The 19,135-nt window shown below is 41.6% G+C and overlaps 2 protein-coding genes across 2 annotated transcripts in view; one reads left to right on the top strand and one right to left on the bottom strand.

Moving 5' to 3' along the window:
* Positions 1–279: 279 nt before the first annotated feature.
* Positions 280–2,642, bottom strand: snai2 (snail family zinc finger 2). Its single transcript, XM_046409489.1, has 3 exons — positions 2,357–2,642; positions 1,658–2,179; positions 280–1,239 (listed from the first exon to the last, which is right to left on the bottom strand). Exons 1-3 carry the CDS (start codon positions 2,433–2,435, stop codon positions 1,058–1,060), a joined length of 783 nt encoding a protein of 260 aa, XP_046265445.1. The 5' UTR covers positions 2,436–2,642; the 3' UTR covers positions 280–1,057.
* Positions 2,643–7,226: 4,584 nt separating this feature from the next.
* Positions 7,227–19,135, top strand: part of sntg1 (syntrophin, gamma 1) — a 28,641-nt gene continuing 16,732 nt past the window's right edge. The window contains exons 1-4 of the mRNA XM_046409562.1: positions 7,227–7,782; positions 15,509–15,738; positions 16,409–16,458; positions 18,293–18,427. Of these exons, the coding sequence (XP_046265518.1) occupies positions 16,432–16,458; positions 18,293–18,427 (162 nt within the window). The 5' untranslated portion in view covers positions 7,227–7,782; positions 15,509–15,738; positions 16,409–16,431. The remainder of the gene's footprint in view (positions 7,783–15,508; positions 15,739–16,408; positions 16,459–18,292; positions 18,428–19,135) is intronic.

Here is a 19,135-nt window from a genome sequence, read left to right as displayed (position 1 = left end):
AGTGAGTGCAGATCAATATAGCTAGTATGTGTTAAATTTCAAGATTGTTTGATGTCTGGACAGGTTCACAGGGAACAGGTTCAGGCCTGATTCAGAGCTGAGTCAACTCTCTTCTCATTTTTACATCTCCATAACATGAGATGGTGCAAGCTGGATTAAATATCATTTACTGTTTGTGCAAGTTATTTCCATTTGAAGCGTGTGACAGTCAGCGAGTCCCGCTGTGGGAGCTGCTCATGAACTTCACAGATGAAAAAGCAACTTGAAAGATGGCAGAGATTATACAAAATGTCATGAAACTTTATTTTTAAAAGTGTCATGAGAATATGAAAATATCAAAATAGTTCAGCATCACAGCTTTCACTGTTAATATACAATCATCTCAGTCACTCTTACATTCAATATATAAAAATATAAAAGGAAACATACATGTTATTGCCAAGTAAACTGAGGCACTTGAGAAATTTTGTTTTGCTATTTGAGTGCTGGCAAACTGTTTCTAATGGCTGTGCAAAAGTTATAATAATTTCACCCTAAAAACTAAGTTTGCACTTGTTCCCTAAGTAACAATGGCTTCAGCATTCCTCTGGTTGTGTTCATACTGTCATTTGTAATGCGCCTTTTGGTATCGTTTGTGTGGTTCATATAAAAGAAAAAAAGGGAAGGACTGCCCAACAGCCATTGAGAGACATTGGTACAAACACTGCAGATAACATTGTGAAGGCATATAAAACATTCTAGACATGCAGAAAAGTGCATGAATAGCACAGGTAGGTGAGTACATGGCATGACAAAGCTCGACACTGTTTGCAATCACAGAAACACTGCTTGAAACAAGAAGCATGTGAGCACAGAGCTATTTCTCGCTCTGAAATGAAATCGACCGCTTGTAGGAAAAAAAAACAAACAAACAAAAAAAAAAGTCTTGGGAACAAACCCCCCTCGATGTGATTCCCTGACAGTTCTCCTGGTGTTTGGAAAAATGAAGACGTAACAGAGGGGGGGTTTTTTTCTTTCTTTCTTTCTTTCTTTTCTGCTGGTGGAAAAGTATCCCAGTTCAGTGTGCTACACAACAACCAGATTCCTCATGTTTGTGCAGAAGAGACATCCTGGAGAAGGTTTTGGAGCAGTTCTTACACTGGTATTTTTTCACATCCGAATGGGTCTGTAGGTGAGCCCTGAGATTGGACCTGTCTGCAAAAGCCCTGTTGCAGTGGGGGCACGAGAATGGCTTCTCTCCTGTCAGGGGAAAAACGAGAAAGAAGACATTGTCAAAGACATATCCGAATAGAAATGGTGTTACAGAGGCATGTTATTTTTGGCTGGTTTAAAACAGTGTTTTAAAGAAAGCCATTCTGCTGAGCAGATTCTGTTTCTGGTTGATTATAAACATGACATTTGTCAGAGGTAGAAATATTTTACTTTTCATCACACCATCAGAAGCTACCCCACAGGAAGTAGTAACATTGCGAGTTCATATTTTTCACAACATCAGCCTGAGTAGATCACTGATGTGAGCCGTGTAACAGGCTGTACTGTGGCTGTAAAGGCTGTTAAATCGTGAACTATAGGTTAAACACAATTAGTCTGCGCCTGCAAAAGCCCACAACAACCACTGAGCCCGTGAAGGCCCTCGTGCTATCCCCCATTCACTGACCGGTGTGCGTCCTGATGTGTCCTTGGAGTAGCCACGGTCTGGAGAAAGCCTTCCCGCATATTTTGCAAACACAAGGCAAAGTATGAGTCCTGATGTGCATTTTAAGAGCTCCCAGGCTCACGTACTCCTTCTCGCAGTATTTACAACTGAAGGATTTCCTCGTTTGGGCGTCGCAGTGCAGCTGTTTATGCTTGAGCAGTCCAGAGTACGTGGAGTAGGACTTGCTACACAAACTACATTGGAATTTCTCTGCTTCCACCCCGTGAGGGTCTGTCAGCTTAGGCAGCATCTGCTCGTCTTCATCACTCCTCGGGCTTTCAGAGCCGCTGTGGTCTTTGGAGGAAGTGTCGGAGAGCGATGAGGGGTATCCAGAGATGGGGGACAGGTCACTGGGGAGCGGGGACAGCGGCAAGTTGCTGGTAGTCCACACAGTGATGGGGCTGTACGCTGCCGGGCTCAGGATCTCCGGCTGGGGGATTACGGGCAGGGGGAGGCCCCTGTAGATGTGCGGCGTGAAGAACACTGAAAATGAAGAAAGTGAAATAAAATGAATGAACACATGTTGCCTGTCATCGCTTGGGTGAGGAGCGCAAATATACAAAAGCAAACGGAAAGTTGCGAAGTGAAAACGCGACCCGCATGTTAGAAACTTAACTTTGTAAAAGTTTGCAAACAGGTCCTTTACTCTAAAAACTTTACCTGTTGGGCTCTCCAGCTCACTATAATTTGGCTTCTTTGCGGAGTTTATGTGTTTCTTGACCAGAAAAGAACGTGGCATCTTGGAAACCAAGAGTACAACTTTTGGCAAACTTTTTTTTCCCCTCTCTCTTGGAAAATATAGCGGTGAGCGTCAGTTTACTGCGTGAAGACGGAAATCCTTATTGCTTCAGTCCAGTGGAGTGTCATGGTGCGGCGCTGCGCTCTTGGAAACAGTGCAGTGGGTAGCTGTAAAGAGCTGTAAATACTCCCTATCAGGTGCATGGGAGGAGCCAGCCACCGCCATCTACATAAACTGGGAGCTCAAACCAATTAAAAGTCGCTTGAACCACAGAGCCCTAAAAATGCGCTCTTAGCCTATAGGAGCCCCCCTCCTCCCACACCCCAGCCCCTCTGGGTTAGTGCTATTTACTCCGGTTAGACAGGTGCCTTTCTGCTGCACTTGTGTGTGTTTCCAGGATGCAAGTGTATATGATTGGCATTACCCTGGAAGAGCAGAGTGAATCACCAAAACTAAAAGCAACCAAAGAATGCACATCATTTTTGAAATATTCCTGCAACTACAATGACATTATTAGGGAGCGAAGTGCAGAGAGAAGAAAAAGAATAAGAGCTACAGGGTGAGATAGACAGGATTGCTTAAAATGCCATTGCTAATGCAATCACGGCACAGAGTGTGCACAGTGCGCTGATGATTGTTGTGCTACAAACCAACCTCTGGGGACTTGATTATCCTGTATAGGTGGCATATTTGAATTGGAGAATAGTCCCATCAACACCAGCACTTCTAATCATAATGACTCCACTGAAGGCTTATCGTCTGGGCTGTATGTATGCACATTCTCCATATGTCTAAAACTGTTGAACTGACAAGTTAATGACTCCATGATCTGAATACTGGACCAACCAAACTGCATGCTGCCATCCACATCTTCTCATTCTGTGTCTTTGCCAAAGGAGTGGAGAGAGCCACACATTTCCTTGCCAATAATGCAATAAGGCATTCCTCCTTGAAATGTAAATTTAAGTGTAGTTCCCTCTCAAGGTCAGACGTGACACCATAATCAAATTTATCCATGCTGCTGCTGAGTTGGACAATGAGGGGCAAACTTAGCAGTCTACGCCCCCTTGTGTTCAACTCAGTTCTTCTGAGAGGGGCATGAGCTGAACATCTGAACGTGACAAGGCAGAGGAACACTCAAAGGCAAAGGCTTAGCAATGGTGATACCAAAAAGCAGCTCCTGCAGCGGTTTGATTGGCTAGGTCAGCAGATATGAAAAGCTCCTTATGTCTGGGGCAAGCCTTAAGTTAATTGTGAACAGCTTATCTTATCTAGAAAACATAATTGCAGATCAAGAATAGTTTCCCTTTGTGCCTGCTTGGATTATAAAGGGAAGGGAAGGTTATCTGTGCATAATAACTCTGCTGTCACACATTCAGAGCTCTGTATGGCAACTAGGACGGACGAGGAATGGTGGTGATACAGCAGAAAACACTGTGCATCATAAAAAAAAGATAATGCCTTGAAATCAATATTGTCCACCAACCTTAAACCAAGAGGAGCACACCATGCATAGACAGGTGTAAAATGTCTTCCTGCTGTTTTCATGCTTCAGTTCTGAATGCTGCATTCAGAGTATGTGGATACGGTGCCAGTGAAGGGGTGGGTGGGTGGTGGTGGTGGTGGGGGATGATCTGCCGAGTCAAATCATAACACTGACTCTGAAAAGCAGAGGTTGTAGTTTATGAGCTCAAAAATTAATTAACGGAGAAGCAGCTGTGTATCCTTGGTCCTGCATTGTGTCACAACAGGATAGTATAACAGCGGCAGAAATATGCTCAGTGAAGACTAGAACATGCTTGGGATTTCTGGTCAAGCGCAGGTAAAAAGATAACATTTTTCTTTAAAGGCGGCAGCAGGTGTCTGTCAGTCTACAAGACAGTAAGTGCATCACTGTCATTCTTTTGTGTTCTAGTGGTGTGGCTGAGTTTTCATCTGCTACATGGTGTTTTGTTGGATTCAAACCTGAATTTTGTCCGTCATCTGCCATCTTCTTTTAAAAGACATCTTTGGTAACCGGTAACTGGCAACATCCCAATTACGGTACTCACTGATGAACAACTGGAATCAGCATTTAATTCCTACATATATTTGCCTTTATTCTTTGTTTTACCTTTCCATCCCTCATTTCTTTTTTTTACTTTACATAATCCTGCTTATCTTGTCTTTTTCAGGAGCAGCCTTTGTATATGCTGCCTACCTCCATAGCACAAGCTTTTGTTTACTTATAATCCACACATACAGTATATGACTGTATGTTGGTGTGCCCGTATATACTTATGTGGACGTCGTGGTGTGCATACTGTATCTTTTATTATTATCATAATTTTAATAGCTGTATTTTAACACGCAAACAATAAATATATAAAAGTGTGTGTTCAGGAGGTCTAGTTGGTTAGAAGATGTTTGGGGCGGTACAGTGGTGCAGTGGTTAGCACTGTCGCCTCATAGCAAGAGGGTTCCAGGTTCGAATCCCGGTCTGGGCCCTTCTATGTGGAGTTGTACCTGGATTTTCTCCAGGTACTCCGGCTTCCTCTCACAGTCCCCAAAACATGCACATTAGGTTAACTGGCTACTCTACATTGCCCCTAGGTGTGTGTGTGGTTGTCTGTCTTTGTGTGTCTGCAATTGATTGACCTGACCAGTCCAGGGTGTACCCCGCCTCTCGCCCGTAGTCAGCTGAGATAGGCTCCAGCTTCCCCGTGACCCTGACGGATAAGCGGTATAGAAAATGGATGGATGGATGATATCACATTTTGATTCAAATGTTCTTCTTCGTGATTGGTGCATGGGAGTATATGACGCCACCTATTTCCAACTGAGTCATAAAAGCTCAGAAACATTTCCTGTGAAACAACCAAAACTGACGGATGATTTTCTTTGAAACATTGCTCATCGTGAGAAGCTGATATGAATAAGGATTCACTGGTGTATTCTTTTTCTTTCTTGATTTAGACATCCAATTCAAGCTTTGTGCAGGTTCCTCTTTTTCAGTCATTGAAAATCTTTATATCTCCTTGAATAGAACGATTGCTCAGCCACTGAGTCAGCAGCCCAATTACAATCTGTGCCAATCGGATCTGGACATCCTGAGCAGGCAGAGGGAGGTCAATCTGGTTAAATGAAAAGTAAGGTTAACTGTAGCACTCTGGTGAGACCTGAAGACTGTACAAGAGCCATAATCTGGATGTGAATTATCTTTGATTGCTAAAGGATCACAGTTAAGCCATTAGGGAGGACTGGATAGAAAGGCCTCACAATGGTAGAAACTCAGAGGTTTCTGTTATACAGTGATGTGTGACTGAGGGTCAGCAGACAAACCAAGCACAACTGTAGGCTTCAGGAACAACAGTATGCTGGTCCAGAGCTTCTGGTTTTAACCTTCAGTTGACCTTTAAGAATCATAGACTTGTTGCGTGTTGGTTGTCACTGTGAAATTTTCACTTGTTCCTCACTTTATGGCTGCTCAGGGTCGTAGGCAACATGACACGTCAGGAGAGTCAACTTGCATCACGCCACAACAACGGTGGTCTTCAGCTGGCATGATTACAGCATAGAAAATGAGGTGCACCTGGTCAACCCCGTGCAGCTGCTCACGCAAAGGCCTTGGGGAAAGAGTCCAAATACTAGTGAGTGCCTGAACACGTACATATGTAAAGTGTGTGTATGTGTGTGAGGAGATGTAAATGTGTGTTCATTGACAACACCTACTGATTCATGAGAGTCAGACAGAAAAATGATTAGATTTGTGTGTTCAGTGGTCAAATTTCATGGTAACTACGCCCTCACAAAACACAAATTTGGTCATAACCCAAGAATTCATACACATATTACGATGAAGCTTCAGAAAATGTCTAATAGACTACAATTATGACATTTTATGCCCCAAGGATCAAAGTTCACCTTCACTGTGACATCACAATGTCGCAGAAAAACACTTTTCTGGCCATGATTCAGCACCATAACTCAGAAACAGTTGGAGAGATTGTGAGCATATTTCACATTTGGTCAGATACTGAATTGGTGATGCTAATCTTGGGTGCTCATCTTGAAACTGTGCTGATTGTATAGATCTCCTGTGGTGCTCTGCTGAAGATTTGTCAGAAAATGCAGCTTCTTTACAGCATTTGACGGATTGTCTACTGTCATGGCTACAGCCTTGTGTCGCATCAGAATCAGCTTTATTGACAGCGCAAGTGAACACACAGAAGGAATTTAATTGTGTTTTTTTTGTTTCTCTTGATGAACTTACACACTAATAGACACACATAATGGCACAGTCCATCCCAAGCTCATTGGTTTTCCTGATATTGAGCTTGAGGGGATTGTTGCACCGTGTGGTGAAGCTCTTTATCAGTCTGCTGTACTCCTGTAAAAATAAAAACAGTCTTTAAATGAAGACGATAGGTGACGTGCAAATTCAGCCTATGGATAACTTCCACTTTGCCTAAAAGGAATGCAGTTCCTTTTGTTTAAATTCCTTCAAAGTCTTCACTCCATATGGGTCTGGATAGACTCAGATGTAAACTGCAACTTCACTGCTGGTAACTCGAGTTCCTTCTTCTTATAAATAGTTCAGGTAAGTTGCAGCTCACATAAAGTCCCATACTGTATGGGCCATGCGTTGAAATAAATCAGATGTTCTTTTTTTTTTCTTTTGTCTTTTGCCGCATATCTCATCAGTAAGAGGGCAAATCTTGGTATGGATCCCTGGTGGAATGACACACACACACACACACACACACACACAGGACCGCAGTGCACGCAACTGTAATTGGCAGAAAAGGGAAAAAACGGTTTGTGAGAGGTTTGTGTGTCTTTAACACGAGTGCGATGCTGGAATGAGCAGCATACGTCCCCAGAAACAGTAAAAAAAAAAAAAGAAAGAAAGTAGAATCATGTAATATTTATGCATCAAGAGTTGCGCTGGAGCCTCGGGTAAACGAAGTCGATTGACGCGCGCGTTGGACCAGCCGCATGTGATTTCCAGCTTCAGTCATTTTGGCAGCACGATGCGAGGAAGAGACGGACGCGGAGCTGTGAAACTGGACCCTCTGCCAGAGATGTCGACGGAGAGGAATCCCTGAAACCGCCGCTGACCAGGAAATATGGACAAATCTTATTTTCTGTGCGAGAGCGGGCTGTTTTTCTGTCGGTTTTTGCACATCGCTACAGAGTAGTGGACCAGGATGCCGTGTGGGCGATGCTGCCACAAGGGATGCATTGTGATTTCGCAGAGATGTTTTAGCAACCGTTGCATAAATTAAAATAAGAAAAGCAGTCACAGGGTGGGATTGGAGTCCAAAGGGATCTAATAAGACATCACCACCTGTTACAAGAAAATCAGGTAAGCATCACAGACCTTTTTGTGTGTGTGTCGCTTTTACATTTACAGTGCCTCATAATAATACAGCATGACGAACGTAGGTAGTTAATTATGCCAAACATGCGTTAAACGAAACATTAATCCGTTTACAGTGCACTTTTTGAGATGTGATTTGCCTCAATGCTGCGCACCAAGATTTATGTTCCAATCAGCCATATGTTCCAACGGATAATAAGGCATCACATCCTCTGATAGTCAAATGTGTGTTTGATGCACTGAGCCGAACAGTTCACTTATGATCACGGGCCTCGGGATTAAATACTGTTTCATTATTGTGTGATTTGCAAGGAGGGGTATGTGGGCTTGTAGAGTCCTTTACATCGCCTCAGTGCAGGTTCACAAGCAGCACCCGCAGTTCCCTCAGCCAGTGCAGTGGCAGCAGACCTCTTTTCATCCGCTGCCATTCAGCAGCCTCAAAGTAGCTCCTCTCTTTGCACTGGATGCCAGTAATCTTTAACATACCTACTTACAAAAAAGGCAGTTTTATATCTTTGAGGTCAGCTGCTGTCAAACCGCAGCTTCTTCTTGGAAAGAGCATCAAGGTAACGTCTATCGGTAATAAATACAGAGTATTTCAGCACAGCCTGCTGCTGCTGCTGGTCCAGTATGTCATCTTAGCTTTATACAAAGCTCCTGAACCCTCCAGTGTTTCACAAAATTTATGTGGCTTCTTTAACTACAAACTGGTGTGGCTTGTTTTTTCCCTCATTATGGGCTGCAAAGGTGACGGACAACCAGTGCAGTTTGTGTCTAAAGAAGATGTGGGAACCAGACCTCACAGAGGAGGCACTGTCAAGCTCGTATAGGAGCATATTGAGTTGAGCTGAGCAGGTCCATTCGCTGGTCATAGGTCAGGAGCAATCTGTTTGATGTACTGGGGGTCTTGTTTCCTACAGGGCCAAAGACGTTGACATGTCACTGATGATTTTATGCCTTAGCTCATGACCCACCCACCACCTCGCACGTCCCCCCCCACCCCATTTCTGCTTATGTCCTAAATCAAAGAGCAGTTTGGCCAAGTGACAGAGGTATGCTGGCAGAAAATCAGGCCTGAGTGAAATGGTGTCAGTCATGTCTGGTCAATATGTCAGGCAGGGAGAATGAAAAAGAGAGCCACAGATGACTTGTTCGGATCCTCCATGTCGCAGTCTGGATCAATTGGACAAAGGAGACTGTCAGAAAGTTTCACCCAACACAACCATGATCTGAAGCGCTCTGGCATCAATCAAGATCTGGAAACAATGTCTGCGCCGCACAACAAAGAGTTCCTCCACACTTTATCTTCCCTGCTTAAGTAATCAATAACCTGCTGTTTCTCCTGCTACTGGATCCCAGTGGATCGTTTAAAAATCCGGACTAGTTAAACGTCTTGAAATGTACAAGTGGGGCAGGTTGTCCAAAGGCATCACTAGAAGCAATGAATGTACACATTGACATCAATTATGCATGTTAACACATTCAAAGTGCTGTTTCACTCCCGCAGCATCACACTGTAGCTCGATCTGTGAGCACAGAGTTGTTCTGAATATTCAAGGGTTACACTTTTGGTACACTTTTTTTTATTATTATTTCGTATGGCTTTATTCAGTGACCTATTTTGACCATAAAAAGGAGTGCTGTACTGAAAATGATGAAAAAAAAATTGGCAAAATCCCAGAGAAAAATAGAAGAGTAGCAGTGAATTTATTAAAAGATAAAAACCGAAACAAGGTTTTGCAGATTTAAAGAAGACTGTTTGGTACCTCGACAAAGAGCGATTCTTGCACATTGCCAGTGATTATTCCATTCTAAGGGCAGCTGGAAGAGCCTGCAGTAAGTCACTGTAAGGTTGGACATCTTCATTACAATCTGGCTCCAGAGCCGCCGCAGAGAGAAAAATGTATCACTCCTGCTGTTTCTGTGGTGCTTTTATAGCAACTGTTTGGTCGACCATCCATACAAACAGCTCCAGATGTTGAATTCACAGTGCAGGAGCCATATGCTTTTCTTTTTTTTTTTGTGGCGTGATGTATGAGTTGAGCAAATAGAGGAAGCAGTATAAATCTCTCAGAGTTTGGGGAAAAAAACATTACTGGTCGGAGCTGTAAAGTCACTGTCATGCAACAAGAAAACCATTAGTCTGGCTTAGCGGAGACTGATGGCTAATGAAGCGAATGCACACCAAACTCTCATGGGGATGACAGAAGACACAACTCTCATTTATATGCGCCTCATATACCAGCCCATCTGATTTAGAGGTTCATGAGTGGATCACAGATCAACGCAATGAAGGCTGCATGTGGGTGATAAGTGCCCTAAGAAAAGCTATAAGGGGTTAGATCATACATAGTGGTTTATGATACTAGCATGTTGCTTAACGCACAAGAAGCAATGCCTTCGGAGATAACATCTACACCTCAAACACTGCAGTTCTGTTGAAGGCAAGCAGTATTTCCTTCACACTTAACGGTGTGTAAGTAGCCCAGGCTGGACAATTTTAGGTCACATTTGATTAATGTGGAAACTCTGCTTATTCGTTAAACACCGCTGCCTCGACAGCACACCACAGTAGCTGCTCAACCTTGATGGAAGGCAGTCGTGTACTGTAAATTACATTATTGTGTTTCCTTGGAATATTTGCAATCCATCCAACCTGTGAATAGTAAAATAGCCTCCAGCAGCAATTAACCCACCTCACAGTTTTTGCTTATGGTCGCAGAAACAGACTGTATGGCCGTCGCAGTTTCTGTTTTCTGTAACTGTTGTGAAATTGTCCACGACACAAGCATTTGTTAAGCATTGCAAAGAATCGATTGAACGACAAAACAACTTATCGCTCACGATAATCTCGACTAATTGACTTTTAAGTTCATTAATTCAAACAAATATTTGCATTTAGGACTCTCATTCAAAAACAAGATGCATTTTGGAGATGTTTTTCTCTATGTTCTCATATTTTATTGACCACGATTTCACTATTCCTCAGCGTGATCAGCAGAATAGTCACTCGTCACAGTCACATTTTGCAGCTGAAAATGCCCTGAGGGAATCATGCTAATCTTCTAGGAAATCAAGTAAACATATGATGATCTACAGAACTTAATTTCTATCCATTTGGTAGTAATTTGTTTTGTGTCGCTCAGTTTGAAATCATAAATAATTCGCAGGAGCAGATAGTTCTACATTTCCATACTTTATATTTAGTAAGTGAGCAGATGTGTCCCTGGATCGTGCAGCTTCATTTCAATGTAGCCTGGCCGTCAGCAATATGCTGAGCTTTTTAATCCTTTCATGTGCTCTACACACAGCATGGGGCCATTTCCAGGCCCCCGAGTCTTCCCCTGCGAGGCCTTGTTGGTTGAAATAAAAAGGACTATATGCATATACATCTATAGTATAATTAGGAGAGTGAATGATGTTATTCATTATAGTATAAAGGCTCTGTGTTGAGCCTAATTAAGACCCTCATGTAAGATAACATGCTTGACTTTCCCAATCCATTTATCCACAGGCACTGCACTATAATATCACATATTGAAGAAGAATATAAAAAGATTACAATCCTATTAAGAAACCTGTCAGTAGCAAACATGATGCAGGATCGGACTCCTCCAGCAATACTTTATTATTCTCCGTATGCCTATTTCTGTCCCCTGATATCCAGTGATATAGCAGGAAACCGGCTCTTGAAATGATTCTCGTTGATTTAAATTGGCACCCACCTGATATCTGGTGCCTCGCTGTTGCCAAAAAACATACATCATAGTCAGGAAGGTCAAGAGCTCAGTCCATAAATGTGTCCATCACGAATTTACTCCTCTGCCTATCATTCATGAGCATCTGGCACAGAGAGCGCCGCTGGCTGTTACTGGAGCTTTGGTATTGACTAGCACCGTGATGAAAGACTTATTTTTTGACAAACGCTCTGAAAGATTTGAAAACATGATGAGATAGTCTTTCTATCTGGCCTGAATAATCTTGTCTTGGACATAATCAGAAAGAAGGACAAGGAGCGTCTCTAGTGGCACACGGGAACGGGCCATGTTTGAGATTGGGTTTATTCATGTGCTGCAGGTGAAGAGGAACCTAAACACCACACTGGTTTGAACACTTTTCTTTCACTGAAACACATTCGAGTTTTATTGTTTTAAATGTGAGGATTCACTGCTTTTCTCAATTTTATACGACTGAAATTGAATATCGAATAATGTTTGGTTTTGGACTGTTGGTTGGACAAAACACACCGTATGAAAATGTGTTCTTGGTGGACTTTTTATTTTAGTGAGAAAATAATAGGCAGATGAATTTCCTAAATACTTGCTGGTTTTCTTAGTGTTCTTTTGTGGTAAATGCAATATCTTAGAGCTGTTTTGGAGTATTGGTCAGACTGCAGACAATCTGTACATGTCCCCTCTGAGAATATGTGATCAACATTTTTCACTATTTTTCACTATTTTCACTATTTCCTGACATTTTCCATCTTTCCCACACCTTTCTCTATGAGGGCGTATTTCACTTTCCAGAGATACAAAATCTAAACAGATCACTGCACCCACACTTCAATTAACACATCCATTTCATTCCATACCAATTATACACCTACCTAAACCAAACATAAAACAACCGAAAGGCAAAAACACAAGGCAGCTACACCTCCTAAGTTTGAGACATAAAAGAAGCTTATGTAGCCTTAGGTTTCTAACTAGCCAAAACATGGCAAAGTCGAGTACAAAGCAACTAGATCCTGTTTTCTAGAACAAAATCTGCCCTACAATTCAGCACCTCCTCCTGATTTGGATAAATCTACAAGTTTTCATGACTGACAAGGGGCCCAGAAATTTTCTACAATGTATCCACACATTCTCTGAGGAAGAAACTGACTGACTAAATATTGGAGGGTTCTTTATAAGTAACAAAGATAAATAAAAGATAAATATGTTATCATAATCAGAATTTTAATTAGAATCCTTCATTTTCTGATTCCTACAGAAAGATTGTGTTCAACAGATGCAGGTGCAGGAAGGTGTACACTGCTGGCAGCTTGCAGCAGAGATTTCATTACGCTTTTTAACAGAAACTGGGCAGAACCTGTGAAATTTTTGTTAGCATAATGCTGTTGGGATGCCATAATATTTGAGTACCATAATATCCACTATCATCACTCGCCAAATTAAAAAGTTGCACTCGCAGGCACCATATGTTCCAGGTCGCAGAACAAGTGAACATACAGTAAGTGAAACCCATCTCAATTTTCGTGCAGTAAAACTACATTTGCTGGAGCACTCTGCAGACAGCTGCTTCACCCGCATGCACAAATGGCCATTCATCATCCTGCATGGGCCACAGCTGTCCTCAGGTCTGAGAGATGGAGATGTCACGTTACAATCTCCACATCATCCAGGCAATCTAACTCGGCTCCTCTCTCTCTGTTTCCTGCCATTGTGTCAAAGACAAGAGCGTTATTTGAAAAACATTGCGTGGCAAATTGACTGAAAATATCTGATGGTGTGGTTGTAAAAGGAGTAACGCTGACTCGACTTAAAAGGCACAAAAGGTTCGGCCCGTTTAATCTTTGGGCTCTCACATTGAAAAAAGAAAAAAAAAAAAGGGAAGTGCTGGCGTCTGACAGGATGTCCAGGAGGGCACCTGTGAAGACAAAGTGCTCGTCTCAGAGCTACGGACACATTTTTCTTCTGACCCTGCGAAGACATTCATTTTTAAAGCAGGTCCACAAATGATGTCAGGATTTCTCTTACATCCATCGCAGAGCTGCATCATCTAACACACACAGCTCCATGTGTAGGGTGCTGAGGTGGAGAAAGTACTGAACTGTATGTCAAATTGAATTTCCAAACTCAATAAAACTAAAATCGGTGGAATATTGAGAAACATTATATATTAAAAATAGATGGGAGGACTCTACATATATTTCAATTTGCATGTCAAAATCATACAACATATATACACCCTGTGTATCAAATACTATGTCCATGTACATATGAATGATATGTAATTACATTCACAATTTCAGTGAATTTTACATGTAACACATGAGCCTCAATGATTCTTTTAAATTATGGGCTACTATCTGTAGAATTCTTCTCATACTGATTGATCAGTTGTTTGAACTATAAAACGTCAGATAATTGTCAAAAATCTCCTTTTTGAAGCACCACATTTATACTTCTGAACTCAACGATATTCAGTTCATGTTCAGATAAGGCAAAGAAAAGGAGAAAATCTTCAGAAGCTGGCAGAACTGACAGGTCCTTTTGTTCCCCACAAAATGTCTTCAAAAATAAATTGCTTATCAAAACTCTTTCAGTTGTCAATCGTCTGTGCTGATGGATTGACTAATCAATCAACAAATCAATTAATTGACTGTCCATAATTGACAATAAAGGTCTTTATCAGATTAGCTATATTATTATAATTATCTGTGTATATTCCTTACTCTTCACTGCACGGCAAGCGACATGAAATTTACACTCATAATGAACGCTACATCTAATTTCCGATGACCGATAATAAATAAGGTGAACAAAATATTAAAAATATCCCTCAGTGAATTTCCCTAAAACACATGCTGGAAACATTATCCTTCATGAACATGTGAGTTATTACAGAGCTGTTGCACTGGACTGCATTAAATCTGAGTTTTCTATTAACAAGCAGACAGTGCACAGTATATCAGCATATTAGATCCTTAAAAATGAGTTAACTGTTTTCTGCCATGACAACAAAGTTTCTATAGACGTTGTAATGCCTGCCACACAGGGCAACTTTCAGTAAAACAAAACCAAAATAAATCAAATCTACAACATATACCTTAAAGTACCAAAGGATACAATTCAAGAGTTGAATAAGCTAAACATTTTTAAAGTACATAGCATACACATACAAAAAACCCAAGCTGAAGTGTGAGTGTGCAACTGCCTCAGAAAGTTATATAAAAGTAAGTTCGTGAGAGGATCTGATCATAGAGAAGACTTCTTAAGAATCTACGTTGACTGTAACATAATATTAAAGAATCACTCTCTTCCCTCTCAGTCCTTCAACAAATAGATTTGAAAGTTTCATTAAGGCCACTCTTACTGTATAATCAGGAGCAAATGATTTATGCATGAAATGCGGTTTGATATGCATATACTGCTTTTTTCTTTGAATGTCTGTGGAACAATGATCATAGTGGCAACACTGCAGCTCAACAAAAAGCTGGCATCAAGCCAACAATGCATACTAACGAGGAGGATTTCTCAAGGGTGTGCTTTTGGAACTTAATAAACACTTTGAAAGAGTCATTTGTGTGTGGCATACAAAGATCCCAAAAATGGAAGAATATGAGTTAATTGCATTTTGCGCACATGAATCTACAGGTATTTAAGAGTGAGGTATTTGAGAGGGCCCTTCATCATTGGCTGAGGAATGGGATTCATAGTTTTGAATTTTGAATTTTGAATCTCTCTCTCTTTTTCTTTATCTTTTTTGTCAATAAAAATAAAAGCTTGGTTCTGATCTCATACATCCAGTAGATATACTGACACTGTCTTCTCAGTCAGATACATATAGTCAGCGATTCAGCTCTATGTTTTGAATTTGAATACTTGAATGGAGTTATTTTTTTTTTTTCAGCTCAGCAACTCCTCACCTCCAAGTGAGTTCAGTATCAGAACGATACCTTAACCACATCCTACTCCTGTTACTGCAGCACGGCCGCCGATCAGGAGTGAAGCCACACGATAGCCTCATTCTGCTCCACTGGGAATAATCCTGCAACACCCACAGCCAGGCAAGAGAGGTGACAGCATTGCTCTCCCGCCACCCAGGTTTGACAGCCATGATTTGGGAAGGCCGTCTGCTAAGGCTCAGATCAGGGATCAGCTCGCTGCTCGATGGCTAGATCTCACCACATTAAGAGCTGGGGGCCTTTCTGTTGAGGTAAGTCTCTGAGTCTGCGGCACAGGTTCTGTAATTCAAGCCTGAGCCATTTTTGTTCTGTGCTCATTTTGTCAAGTCAAGCGTCGGTTGTGTCTGATTAAAACTGAGTGGAACTGGTTTATGTAAATGAGACTCTCGCAAAAACCTCAAGTCAACTTGTGTTTGTCTGTGTAGAGCAAGTCACCTGCTGTGGTAGTGTTTCTTCTTTTAAAACCACAACACCACTCAGGCTGTGGTAATTTTTTTTGCAGCATTTTCTCCTACTGTGGCTCAGTTTTATGCTCACTCTGTCAATGCATCAGATATGGTAACTCAGTTCATTTCAGGAAGCACTAGATTTGGTATTGAAACGTTTATTATACCTGGGTTCTCACCTTTGCTAATAAATTATTCATTACCACTTAATGGTCTCCAGTTTTCTCCCGAGATTGCTTCAGAGATTGCACAGTTGAGTTGAGTTGAGTTGAGAAGAGGCACATTTCAATGAAAAATCTACTTCCCTCTTATTGTTTAAGTTCTATACAAGAAAAGCAGAAAATATGATGGAAAAAGCCATCGTGCTAATAATGCTAGCGTGAATCAGTTGTGTGGCTTAGCTGCAGCGAGTCTGCCATGGCACTAAGCACGGTCCTCCACAGTCTAACTCAGCACTGTTTTTTCTCCATTGCAGTATCCCTCACTGCATAGTAGCACATGGATTTCAAGACTTCAAATGAAGAGGTTGGTAGGATTCAATCAATGCAACCTTTTGACAGTGAATTGACTGTGATTATAGAAACAGCCCTGGCATTTTCCGTTGCCTGAAAGGATGGTTTGATCAGCGTCACAGCAGATAAATCTGTGCATGTGCAGCCTCAGTGACTCCCCCTCCCCTTTTGATACGTCCTTTGTTACACCTGTGCAAACACCTGAATCAACAACACACAGACTTCTTCTTCTTCTTCTTCTTCTTCTTCTTCTTCTTCTTCTTCTTCTTCTTCTTCTTCTTCTTCTGTGAGTGTTGAAAATGACTGCTTGAAATGACTTTTAGCAGCCACTTAATGAACTCACCTTATCTCCTGCACTCTGTAATATGAGACGACGATGATGATGATTGACCCGTAGTTGAGGCACTCAGCTGCTTCGTTTATCAACTGCTACAATATTTGCTGGCAATGATACATAACAGTATTAATCATGAAACAAGTTAGCATTAGCACAAACACAGTATTTGGGGCCAAACTGGCCAGCCTGCTGCAGGGGTGGGCTAAATCATGTGCACCTTCCTGACAGGGAGAACATTGCTGAAGGCATGAGAGGTAATCTGCCAAACTGTTTAGTCAGCCAACAGTAACAAATGACTTAGATGCTAAATAGTGTAAAATATGAAAATTGCAGATAAAAACAAACTTTTGCATTCTGGGGGCTCTTAGTTCCAGTGCATCCCCAGTGCTGCTGCACCCGTGGGTTAGAAACAGATGTCCTTGTTGCATATCTGGTCTGATCATGATGTAGATAACAATCGAGGGGTGTTTAGAGGGGAGAATAATGGAGAAACATAAAACAGAATCCGAGATAAGGCTAATTAGGTTCAATGCGAGCTCTACAGCAGGTCAACGCCCAACCACGTGAGACGCTGTCTTAGGCAGCTATGTACAGTTATGGCACTACTGCCCTCATTTTGCTGGGCTAATGACTCGCGCACACACATTACTTCATATAATTTGAATTAATGCGTCCCTTGTTTCATTTCTCACGCTGCAGCTGCAGGCGGAGGCTCGTTTTTTCACTTTCCTCATTATGGGTGAAAGATAATATGCTCCATAAACTGACTTTTATTCAAGTTTGACCTGCATTCGAGACGCTCACTCTAAGAATAGTCACCATGCAGCCCAGTGTCTTGTTAACTGATGAGCGACGTACCCCGGGTGACAAGGATGCTGACACTCGTGGCTTTTTTTTTTCTTCCTATTAGCAGTCTTGTCAGGTGAAGGTGCTTCTTTTATTTGAACCTTTTTAAGTCAAGGACAGAGCAGGCATGGCAATTAGCCGTGGAGGGGGAAGGATATGCAGAATGCAAATTTATGCGGATTAGCATGTTTTAAATGCATCATTGGGAACACAGACAGAGTCCTCATGCAGGGAGACTCAAAGGGTGAGCTTGATTCTGGCCACTTAATTTTGCAGGTCCTTAATTTGTCGTCATCATCATTGTCAGTATGAGCCTTTCCTGTATAGGAAATGAGTTGATACAGTCCAAGGGTTCCCCCCCGTACCAGCAAGCAGAGGGCACATAAAGATATCATGTCTCATAAAAAACTGTTTCTGAGAGAGCTTGCTTATTATATACAACCGTGAATTTTGTGTGTTTATGAGCCAGAGAGCTGAGCTATTTGTTACAACATTAACATTAACAAGGAAAGTAGTAAAAAAGAAACAGACATCGCACAAAAGTCTGTATCCTAATTTCCATGTTCATCCTGCATCCAGTATTCTCAATGACATTTCATTTCATGGCTAGTTAATTTAGTCAGGCACGGATGATGAATGATTTTATCTTTGTGACTGTTCGCAGACAAAGTCTGGGATTTATTTGATGCAAGAAGGTAATGAGGAGCCATTTAATATTCGACTACACTTGGCCAAAGATATTCTGACCATTCAGGAGCAAGATGTCATCTGTGTCTCAGGAGAGCCTTTTTATTCAAGTGTAAGTGATCCAGTCCCTCTCCCCTCATGCTCACACACACTGAAATCAGCAACACTTACAGCACAATAAATGAAGGTTACAGCGCAAAAATACTGTGAAAACGGCTGCATCAATGACAAATCTACATCAGTTAATCTAGTCCTCATAAATCAAATGTAGCTATTAAATACGGATTCACCTACTGGATCATGATGTACAGAGTGTAATATTTGGGCCACACTTGTCATCATGTCTGGCAACTTTTTCTTCGCCGTAATTAATTCACTGCCTCTCATGAAAACGCTCCACCGAGGCCCAAGTCCATGACCTTTCTCATAAAGATATTACTCATTCAAAGACAAATAGAGGAATAGCTTCTGTCTTCTGAAACATGATTACCAATTAAAGGAAAGGGCAAAGACATGGGTATGTTAATACAACCTAGTATGTCAGCAAAGTCTCAGTGCCACAGTTTTTAGCCACAGCGATCAATTTAACTCGTACATTTAGAAGATAGTGTTGAATTCCTGCACGCTGTCAGCACTACATTTTTGGAAAAATACCAGAACAGGAACCAAAGTCCTGGTGCGAAATAATATGAAACATTGTCTTGAAATGAGAAACACAGGCTACAACAGAAAAGTAAAAGGTGTCAAATCACAAACACCTGAGATAGAATCATTAAGAAAAGTGTGAGACCAACAACATAGCCGGAGATATATAATTCAG

The sequence above is a fragment of the Scatophagus argus genome, chromosome 13 (assembly GCF_020382885.2).
Source record: "Scatophagus argus isolate fScaArg1 chromosome 13, fScaArg1.pri, whole genome shotgun sequence".
In the NCBI taxonomy this organism is placed as follows: Eukaryota; Metazoa; Chordata; class Actinopteri; family Scatophagidae; genus Scatophagus; species Scatophagus argus.
This window is presented reverse-complemented; position numbering and strand designations above follow the sequence as displayed.

Excerpts from the sequence above, each read along its gene's own strand:
- snai2 (XM_046409489.1), bottom strand. The coding sequence starts at position 2,435 with ATGCCACGTTCTTTTCTGGTCAAGAAACACATAAACTCCGCAAAGAAG. Across the intron at positions 2,180-2,356 it reads TGAGCTGGAGAGCCCAACAG|TGTTCTTCACGCCGCACATC; the intron begins GTAAAGTTTTTA and ends CTTCATTTTCAG. Across the intron at positions 1,240-1,657 it reads ACACATCAGGACGCACACCG|GAGAGAAGCCATTCTCGTGC; the intron begins GTCAGTGAATGG and ends TTCCCCTGACAG.